The sequence below is a fragment of the Galeopterus variegatus genome, unplaced genomic scaffold (genome assembly GCF_000696425.1).
Source record: "Galeopterus variegatus unplaced genomic scaffold, G_variegatus-3.0.2 Scaffold1410, whole genome shotgun sequence".
Classification (NCBI taxonomy): domain Eukaryota; kingdom Metazoa; phylum Chordata; class Mammalia; order Dermoptera; family Cynocephalidae; genus Galeopterus; species Galeopterus variegatus.
Genome location: NW_007727521.1, coordinates 632,003 through 643,786, shown reverse-complemented (window position 1 = coordinate 643,786; position 11,784 = coordinate 632,003). Strand labels below are relative to the sequence as shown.

The 11,784-nt window shown below is 34.8% G+C and overlaps 1 protein-coding gene across 1 annotated transcript in view; it reads right to left on the bottom strand.

Annotated features, from left to right (window-relative positions):
• Positions 1-11,784, bottom strand: part of REV1 (REV1, polymerase (DNA directed)) — a 78,886-nt gene that overhangs the window by 43,989 nt on the left and 23,113 nt on the right. Inside the window, exon 4 of the mRNA XM_008576824.1 lies at positions 2,620-2,788. Coding sequence (XP_008575046.1) covers positions 2,620-2,788 — 169 coding nt within the window. The remainder of the gene's footprint in view (positions 1-2,619; positions 2,789-11,784) is intronic.

Below are 11,784 nucleotides of genomic sequence, written 5' to 3'. Positions count from 1 at the left end.
AAAAAAAAAAAAAAAAAAAAAAAAAAAAAAAAAAAAAGAAGAAGAGATCAACAAGATTGGAATTAGAGTGTGAAAAAAAACAGCATTGCAGATTCCATGCTGTAATGACATCATAGACACTTAGCATTTCTTTTATATATTAAGATATATAACCAAACTGATCCATTTCCATGTAGGCCAACTCATCTATATCAAGCTTAACTAAGTGGCAAAGAACAGACCCAAACAGGAGTCAAAAAACTTGGATTCTAAATCTTGCTCTGTTCTTGGGAAAATCAGTTAACCCTACTGGCCCTGCTTTCTCATATAAAAAAAGAGGCCAATAGGCCATATAATCATTATGTCCAAAGTCACTTTCAATTACTTAAAAACCTGACTCCAAACTAAAATAAAATCCATTAAATTGAATTTTAAAACTTAACTATTTCAATTGCTTTTTCTATTTTATTATCTCCCTAGATGCACTCAGCAAGAACAACAGTTGTAAAGAAAACAGATGTAATGAAAAACATCATTTTCCAAGCAAATCAAGTCCCACCCAATAAAAGCCCTTCCTCACTCGCCATCCCACTTGCCTACTGTCCATGGATCTCTCCCATTTCCTCCAAAGCCAAACTATTATTGTAGATCAAAATTCTATCCCTAGCACAATGATAGCATCACCTGTGACAACACAGCTCAATGCTGGAGTGATGCCAACTTCTTATCCTGTAAACGTCACAAGTCCTTTATAATGAGACACACAGCCAAAAGCTATGTTCATCAATCCTATATAACAGATAGACAGTAGCTAGGTCATGAGAACAGAGTGCAAGAGAAGAAATCAGTGGGATGTTCTACGGACAGGCCTTCAGCTTTAATTTCCCAAGGTTTAAAGAACTCTTTATGTGTAAGATACATTTGGCTTTCTGGAAGTAGTAATGCACTTTTGAACTTTTGTAATTTGCTTTCTAATACTTGCCAATATTTACAGAATAAAGAGAAAACAACAACAGTAGCTTCCATATGTTATGTCACTACAATGTGCCAGGCATTGGGCTAGGCGTAATAACTTCGTATAGCATACATTATACGAATTTATACGAATTAAATCCAATACTGCTACAATGGGATTAAAGTTCTGAGGCCAGTTAGTTTCATTCAGTAAAAAAACTGACAGACTATACTGATTAACCTATTAATGGGGCCAACTGTTACACAAGTAGATATAAAGTAAGAACCAGGTCAATGTGTAGAGGTAGTTCAGTAAAATTTACACCTAGAAAAATGAGGACACTTGCCCTGTTGACAAGGGAAATGACATTTCATTTCTAAGAAAAGCATATTTAGATGCCACAGTGGTCCATGGTAATTTGGACCAAGTTTCCTGATAATAGGCTTATAAAATGCAGGACCTGTGCCAAAATTAAGTTCACATCCTGGCTTCTCTTGACGTTTGCTTCGTAATGCTTTGTAATAAAGACGTAATTCATTTGCATTCATGAAAACTGTCTAAGTAACAGGAACCAAAATCCAAATTACAGACCAGTAATTCATTCCACTTGGAAATGTCCACAGCATTAACACAATTAAAACTCGTACTCAAGATGAAGGGGTGCCATACATAGGACCAGGGCACAGGTGAGACTACCGCAGTCATTACCAAGGCTTTGTCTAAAATCCCTCGTCCTAATACCAACTTGGTTTATTATTAGTAATGACAGTCTGACTACACAGAAAAGTCACACACGAATCAGATGCAAACTCTGGGCTGGCCCGGGCACTGCCCAACTATCTCACGGAATGACAGCCAACTCTAAGTAGACCTAATCCTCACAGATGATCACGCCAGTGAAAAGAAAAAAGAAGACAAATTGGAAATGACTAAAAGAGGAAGGAAAAAAACCCTAATCTGTCTCATGTCAGAGAAAGTCTGCCCTGTGAGATAAAGAGAAAGCAAGGAAGCAAAGTTACATAAGAGCACTTCAAAGAAATTGATACAGTACTGAACACACCAAAAAAAAAAAAATGCTAAGGGAAAAAAAACCATACAATACATGATTTTAAAACATATTGTATAATATACTCATATATTAAGATTATTTATTATCTATCACTCCCAACAGAATGTAAGCTCCAAGAGGTACAGGAGAGATCTTTGTTCACTGACATTTCCCAAGTACATAGCCCATAATAGGTGCCTAGCCCATAACAGGTGCACAAATTATTTGTTGAATGAGTAACATGCTTGCTCAACTCCCTCCCACAACTACTTCCTGCTGCTTACTTGAGTCATCATCCCTAATTTCTGGCAGCTGAGGGCACAAGAACATTAACATACTACTTTTAATAGGATGCCAAATTCTAGGCTACCTGAACTATCAATGGGTTAAAAAGTAATGTAGTATAGAGCTAGTCAGTTAGCTTAGTTGGTTACAGCTCAGTGTTATAATGCTCAGGGTCAAGGGTTTGGATCCCTGTTCTACCCGCAGCGAAAGTACAGTAGTGTTGTTTAAGATGTTAATTATTTTTCACCCTGTCAATAGAGGCAATATGTTAGATAAATATTTATAATAGAAATAGAAAGCATACCAATTTTTTAAAAACTTATCAATTTAATTTAATCAAAATGAAACTTACCTTTCCACAATCCATTCTGGTCGAATTACTTTTTCCCCCTTTAATTCTTTAATTTTGGCATTAGGAAGATTTGTGGCAATAATGTGTGTTGTTTTGGATCTGGAATAATACACATGGTATTGACCTCCATGCAACATCATTAGTTTTCTCAATTCCTCAGCAGAAGGATCTGTAAAATTAATATTAAAATATATTAACAGTTTTATGTATAAGAAAGTAGAATCTTAGGCTGAATAATCCCTTAAATAGGCCAATTTAAAGAATATCACTGGTTCACTTTTTCCTTGGCTGTGCTGCCAGTGAACAAAGTTGGGAGGTAAATCTGTCAACTAAATAGAGCTGTGATAATAAAGCTATGCTGCCTTAACACATCCTCTTCCCACTGCCCACACAAAAACATCTATTCCTAAGAGATGCCTCGAAGAACAAGTACAAACCTCAAGTAATAAATCAAATACTAATAAAAGCAAATACTTTCAAATTTAAAAATTTTGAACGTAGATAAAGCTATGCTGCCTTAACACATCCTCTTCCCACTGCCCACACAAAAACATCTATTCCTAAGAGATGCCTCGAAGAACAAGTACAAACTTCAAGTAATAAATCAAATACTAATAAAAGCAAATACTTTCAAATTTAAAAATTTTGAACGTATTTAGCATATGACCTAATGTTTTTAAAAATTAACATAATATATTGTTATTAATATAGTGTTAATATAGTTTTTAAAAATTAACATAATATATTGTTATTAATATAGTGTTAATATAGTTTTTAAAAATTAACAACTATAACTTTACAGTACAGAAACTCCAACTAATTCTTCAACTCTTACAAGAGTAATACAAGAGGAGTGAGATAAATAAATTATTCATACTTACTATAAGTAGACTTACTGTATGGCTTATGAATAGACTGTTCCTATGAAACTTAGTAATTTTTATTTTTATTTAAGAAAATATTTTAAAAGTTAATCAAATAGTTAATCTTACCCAGTTTCCTAATATGAAATTACATTGAGGCCAAAAAATAAAGACTATCAATATTAAAAAAAATATTGCAGACTAATGAACACCATTTTTCTTCAATTTTGTTTCTATTTTATTCTTAATAAAACTAAAGAAATCTTAAACATCTTAAATATTTGAAACATTTTAAGAAAATATCTTGAATCAATGTGGTTTATGCTTTCCCATAAAAGGAAATGTCTGATTCACTAAAGTTATGTTATGACCTGCATTATTAGTATCATATTAAACCAATTATATTCAAACACTTTTCTGTTTCTTCAACCTATCATCCTAATGAATGCTCTAAATCACATCTCCCCTAGCAACAGCTGTACCCAGGGCGGGGAGTTTCCACAGGAGGCTTATATATCCTCTTTGTTATTCAGCAACAGATTTTCTTTAAGCCCAACCAATGCAGTTCCAATTATTTAAATAAACATTCTTATTATGACAACGGTCTAATTAGGTAAGTTTTAATCTTTAGAAGAAAAAAGCTAGACACGCTGGGTTTGTCTAATTCTTGTAGTACAGAATTCATTTGATATTACTAACTAGTACTGTCCAACAGAAACATAATGGCAACTACAAATGCAAGCCACAAATAGAATTTAAAATTTTCTAGTAGCCTCATTAAAAACGGTAAAAAGGTGAAAAGGATTTTAACAATATTTTATTTACTTCAACAAATTCAAATTATTTCAATGTGTAATCAACATAAAAATTGAAATATTTACTTTTTTTAAATCTCTAGAATCCAGTGTGTATTTGACATTTACAACACATCTCAATTTGGACTAGCCACATTTCAAGTGCTTATTAACACATGTGCCTAGTGGCTACCAAATTGGACTGTGTAATAGAGAATTTAACACACACTTTTAAATAAAATGAATTCAAAATTCATAATGGGAAGTTTTTAGGGGTTAAGGATCACAAAAATTAAACTATAACATCAAAGTGATTTAATGTAAAACAGTGGAAATTAACAGTTAGCCAGTCAGGAATCTATACTCTACTTACTTTCTTAAGATTAAAGAAACTGGCTGTCCTTGTAAAATAGCAGTGAAAAATAACAAATTAAAGGCTAGATTACAATGCATTCATAAGGACACCAAATACAGCAAAAAGCACAAAAATCTTGAAAATTACATTTCAAGTTAATCTATTACTTTCCTAAACTAATTCTAGTTCTATTAAATGATTTAAATAGAAAATACTGACTGCCATATACTTAATCAAAAGATGTCAGATACACATCAACTTTGCATACACATACTCATAAAGCACTTCCCCTCTACTGGTTGCTCTCTGAAACCTAATCACTCTAGAAATTTGGAACTGGAAAACCTGGAGAGTTCACTGCCCTTCCATTTGATAAAGTTGAGAGGGCTCTTTGAAGTTCAATTTTGAAAGCTCTTGCATAGTTTTCTATGTGAAGTGGACCATGAAAACCAGTCTAGTTAAAAGGTAAGATCACATAAACTAGGTGTCAGACTGACCTGGGTTTAATACTGGCTTTACCATTCTTTAGCTGTGTGACTTTGGACAAGTTACTTAACTCCTTTAGGTTTTCTCCTCTTTCTTCATAAACAAACAAAATAATCTGTAATGATGAAATATGTCTGGCACATAGAAAGCACTCAATATGAAAACTGCTATTATTATAAATTATGATTACATTAGAACTCTTTTCGAGTGATGTATATGACTTGAGTCTCCTGCCCTAGACTCTACAAAAAATGAAGGAAGATGAAAATATACATAGGCTGGCACATGATGACCCTGACTTACATACAAAAACAGAACTGCCAATATTGCACTATGGACAGTAGCCAGGGACCACTCCATCAGCCCAACAGCCTGGCATGCTAAAGCCTGGCATGCAGGGTAGCTGTTGCCTGCCATTATTTTGATTTTTTTGGATTTTTAAAAAGCATTTTTCTCTGTTTCTATTTCTTCAGTAGTATAACACACTCCAACTTTATGAGTTTAAAAGAATTTAAAAGATAACTGAAGATTTGTATAATAAATTCATTTTTAGGTTTAACATTCTCCTTTAATTCAGCGGTTGTAGGGTTAATTAGAAAAAAATGTTTGGAAGATAATATCCAACACCATAAATCAATATATGATATTAAGCACTGTGTGACAAGACCCCATCCCTGCAATCTACTACACCAGTTACTTTTCTTCACAGCACTGATATTCTGAAATTATCTTGTCTAATTGTTTACTTGTTTATTGTCAGATTTCCCCCTGGAACATCTGCTCCTTGAAGGAATAAACCTTGTCTGTCTTATTCCTGGCACAAAGCAGATACTCAGTAAATACCTGTTGAATTAATTCATATCCTAAATGCGTCACAGACTCCTGCCTAGAGTCCATCTCTCTAGCAAAAGTGACATGCAAGTGGTATCAATACTTCAATTCTCAGAACATTTATTCACTCATTCACAGATTTCAAAGGCCACATAACATATAATTAAGAGCACAGACTTTAAAGCAAGACTGACTGGGTTCAAATCCAAGCTCTATCACTTGCTAGTTGTATGGACCTCAGGCAAGTTACTTAACTTCCCAGAACTTCAGCTTCCTCATATATAAACTGAGGGTAGTAATAGTGCCTTGGAGGACTGTTGCGGATTAAAAGAGCTAAAAATTTTAAATTACTAAGAAAAGTGCCCTGCACATAGTAAGAATTTTGTGTCAGCTATGACCAGTATTATTAGTATTATTTTTAACCATCTCTTATCCCAAAGCAGGAAGGAAGAAGAAGCTCCCAAACTGAGGCTGCTCTCACCCATAAACCACTCAATCTTTTGAATACATAATCCCTCCTACAGATCCTTCTCTTGTTGCCCACCCTTCAGTATGTTTTCCTTCAAGAATGTCCTTGATGTCCTGGCAAGTAATAAGAAAAGAAAAAATCAAAACAAAAGAAAACTAGATTCAGGGAAATTCTATCTTCCAAATCTTTACAATCAATGTCACATTCTAGAATGTCAGAACTAAAAGAGCTTTTACAGATCTAAAGATCATTTCACTTCCCACGGTGGTATAAACAAGCCTAATCAAATTAAAAAGACTGGACCAATTAAAATAGTTAGCAAATAAAACTAACACTCCCAACCCCCCATTACATATCTTCACTGTACACAGTATTTTTAAAAACATTAGAATATTAAAAAAAAACAATTTAAGAAACCACCAACAAAAATCATCACCCACAGATTACCACTGACATTTTGGTTAGGGTCCTTTAAATAAAACGGAGTGTGTCTCTGAGGCTCAGGAGCTCCATAGGCTACTTTACCAGAAGAAAATATATAACACCGAGTCTAACAAAAGATTTTTTTAAGGGGCTTGTGCCAACCAAATTATCTCCTTAAAGTTCTACTACATTTTCCAACAAGCAAATTATTACTCATTAAATGTGCTTGATAAAATTTCTTATAAACAGCATCAATTTTAGGCAGATTAATTTTATGATAGTTACAATACTGTGTGTTCAGAGAAGAAAGGAGCCCTTTCAAAATCAATGTGCATTATTATATTCTATGCAGGAGGGTACTTCAAAAAGTTCATGGAAAACAGAATTAAAAGATAATATGAATCTTTTCATGAACTTTTTGAATCGCCCTTGTATATGATAAAGAATGTAAATCTGAAAAGAAGAAATATGGCCCGGGAACATCTGAATGTCTTCAACATTGCTTTCTATATTTACCATCTCTAATCCTCATGACAATCCTATGAAGGAATATATCTCCATTTCACAAAAGAAAAAAAAAAATCAAAGATTGGAGAAATTAACTTTCCAAAGTCACACACATCTATTGGAAGAATCACAATGCATGTCCAGGTTTGCGACTCCACAAACTCATGCGTGATCAACCTTAACACGTTGCAACTCTGGACTGAGGCCTGGTTTCCAGTTGTAGGTTAACACTGCAAAGTCATGACATCTTGGGCAACTGACTCACCTCACTTAGCCTCAGTTTCCTTACATGCAAAATGAGAGCCTAAACCAGATGATACCTAAGGCCCCTTATAAAGCTATTATACAACTATGCACTAAAATCATTATCTACAGCAAACAAAATTTGAGAATATTTTATAAGTTTATGAGGAAAAGCAAGCAAATCATAATACATCCAATTTTATGGATAAAGGAACTAAAGCAAACAATGTAAATGAGTGAATATGTGTATATATAAACACACATATAAATTGGCAACACACTGGAAAAGGGAAGGCAACAACCCTTACATTTTGATTATCCAGTAAACTACAACATCTTGTACACATACCAGGTACAAAATTCAAGAAGTTTAAAGCCAAATAAAGGAAAGTACTTAAAATCAACTATTGTTGCTGCTATGGTTACCATAAAAGATGTGGTGTAAGGGAAAACACAGTGAACTGAAGACCAACCATCGGGGTTCTTATTTGACTCTGCCATAATTAGCTAGGTGACATTAACAAGTTTTCTACTATCTTTGTGCTTTCATGTGACAGAGGTCAAAAGGGATGAATGAAGCAAAAAACCTTGACCTCTAAGGTTTCTTTCAGACCTAAACTATTATGAATCTATTTAGGTTCCAAATTCTCCACTTACCATTACTTCATATTCCATTACAAGGAAGTTGCATCACATCAAATACCATCACAAAAAAATAAAATCAGTATTACAAAACCAATTCCACAACCCATCAAAAAATCAGTAAGAGTGCTTTGATGATCTGGTTAAAACAAACCATCACTTGTGATGTGTCCTTTACAAGACTCCCTGCTCAATTCAGTTTTTACTCTATACTAGAAGTTCTATATCTGACACTGTTATACGATAACAGCAACTGTGGGCTGAAGGGAAAGAAAGTCTTCACTTTTATTATTATCTCAATAAGCAAAATTCAACACTACCACTATACATATATGTATGCATTATACATTCATGTGTCCACATGTGTGTATCACCACATATCCCAAACTGCCTACGTCCACTCCCAAACTGTTCATTAAAATACTAGCATAAAAGATCTAAGATATCTGAAGAAAAAGTATAAGTAACCTATTCTTTGCATTTGCTGCTTCACCACTGAGGCTAGGCAGTGGTGGTTTGAGACACAATACATCAGGTTATCAAACTTCCCTCCATGACAAAACAATCTGGCAGTTGCGCAGAATTTTGAGATTTTTACTAGCGATAATTCTAAATATTCAATATAGATTAAGATCAGTTGTCATTATGCTTAAGCCATTAGGTTTAACAAAATATGTTTTTTAAAAGATACAATATGCATAGCACATCCTAGTATAGACTAAGTGCTCTCAATAAATGTGTTTTGTTGTTGTTGTTTTTAAAAGATGACTGGTGAGGGGATCTTAACCCTTGACTTAGTGTTGTCAGCACCACGCTCTCCCAAGTGAGCTAACTGTCCATCCCTATATAGGGATCTGAACCCGTGGCCTTGGGGTTATCAGCACCACACTCTCCCAAGTGAGCCATGGGCCAGCCCTCAATAAATGTTTACTAAACAAAATAGCAAAGGTAAATTTTTACATATGATGATAACAAAACTTGAAAATACTATTTTTTCTTTCCTGTCATCAGTATACACTTATGAGTGTCCATTCAAATAGCACCTATATATATGTCAATTTTATTACAAACATCCACTTCTTTGTATAGCAAAATAAAACTGTCATTAACTGCTTTAGAATCATAGCCAAGCAAAAAGAATGGAGGAAAGAAAACTAACAGTATGGGCCGGCCCAGTGGCGCACTGCTACAGTGCGCCGCTTGGGAGTGTGGCGGCGCTCCCGCCGAGGGTTCGGATCCCACATACAGACCGGCTGCTCACTGGCTGAGCGAGGTGCGGGAGCATCACCGAGGGTTGCGATTCCTTTGCCGGTCACGAAAAAAGACAAAAAGGAAAAAAAAAAAAAGAAAAGAAAAGAAAACTAACAGTAATTCAAAGCCTATTCCAGTCGGGTTCTTCACATACTTTAACTCGCTTGATCCTCACAACTAGTGTTTCCAATATTGGAATTCAACAATAGAGTCTTGTTATTACAAGTTCACTGTGAGAACAAACACCCCCCCTCCACACACACCCCAAAAAACACAACCAAGCCTTTTTGGGGTCATTTGAACAATCATTTCATAATTAAGCACTGCCACGTGATTTCAAAGCCTGAGTTGTTTATGAAGGTGTTGGTGCTGTTGTCACAGACTGCTCTGAATGTCACAGACTAGTGAAAAAAAGAACAGAAACTAACTTAAGGTGTAAATGATGCATTTCATCAAATGAAGACCAAAAGATGGCATGGCACCCAGGTTCAATATAGATTTTGTAGTGGTAGTCTGAACACAGAAAATCAATGGGGAAAAAAAGGCCATTAAAAATCATAGTTGCGGGGCCGGCCCGGTGGCGCACTGCTACAGTGCACCGCTTGGGAGCGCGGTGGCGCTCCCGCCGAGGGTTCGGATCCCACATACAGACCGGCCGCTCACTGGCTGAGCGAGGTGCGGGCGCAACACCGAGGGTTGCGATCCCGGTGCCGTTGCCGGTCCCGGTCCGGTACGGGCGCGACACTGAGGGTTGCGATCCGTTGCCATTCACGAAAAAGACAAAAAGGAAAAAAAAAAATCATAGTTGCAAAAAAAAAAAAAAGGAAAAAGGAAAAAAGAAAAAAATTAAAAAATGAAAGAAAAAAGAAAAAAACAATCACATTTGCTGGATATCCACATTCAAAAGAATAAAGTTGGATCCTTATCATACACCACACATGAAAAATTAACTCAAAAAGTATGAAGGACATATAAACATTAAAAAGCTAAAACTGTGAAATTCTTAGAAGAAAACAGGGGAAAACCTATAATATATTGATTTTGAGATGTCAGAGTTAGGCTCTTTTCTCCTCATTGTTTTTTTTTTAGCTAGTTCCACCTGCTTTTTAAGGCAGATTACCAGGGGCAGGTGAGGGTGGGGGAATGTAAATCAGATAATTTTCTGTAACAAAATGTTGGCTAGTAGCAATGCTATTAATAAGGATAAAATATTGGGTTTGAAGAACCATCACCACTGCAATAAAAGGATTTCTGACATTATAAAATTCACACTATTTAGCAGAACTTCCTTTGCAAAATAATGAGTGCTCCTAATGAAAATGAAGACAACTCTAGGTACTAAAGCATCTTCTGAATCAAAGTTTAAATTATATTCTACAATATTCCTACTGTTAGTTTTATTTTATAGGTCACACTATATGCAACTAAATGTCAGGAGTAAGTACAACCAATCGTAGTAAGTAACAATTAAAAGCACAGTAAAAATAAATGGAATATAACATACAAAGGACAGCAATTTAAGCCACATTAGGCCTAAAGCTCTTCAAGTGAAATTCCACCCAACAAATGCCACTACATAACACCAAAACAGCCTATGAAGACTTCTTTCACATCTGTAGACACAATTTATAAAAACACTTTTTTTGTTCATCTAGCTAAAACACATTCTATAAACAAAAATTTTAAATCCTGTACAAAAGCTTTCCTAGCTAGATCTCCACTGGAAAAAAATCATTATGTGGACCATCTCATTCTGCATATCCAAAGAACCTAATTAATTGAATTAAATGTTGGGTTTGTTGTGTTACAAGAATGGTAGAAAAAAGTAAGCCCACTTGCTGCTTATACTTCCTTTGGTCCTACCACAGCAGAACTTTCATTATTTTATTTGAGTCTCACAATCCCATAAAATAGAAAGTTTCAAAAGCCTACAGAATATATATTCTTCTTTCTCATCAGCACATGGAACATTCTCCAAGACAGACCACATGTTAGGTCACAAATCAAGTCTAAAATTTTTAAAAATTGAAATCATTTCAGGTATCTTTTCGGATGATAACGGATTAAAATTAGAAATCAATAACCACTGAAATTCTGGAAACTGTACAAACACATGGAAATTAAACAACATACTCCTGAACGACCTATGGGTCCAAGAAGAAATTAAAGGGACATTGTGGGAGCTAAAAATAAATAAATCAATTCACACACACACACACACACACACACACAAAACAAAAACAAAAAACCGGGGGGGGGGGGGGAAGATATAACAACCACAATTTTTTTGAAGTACTTACA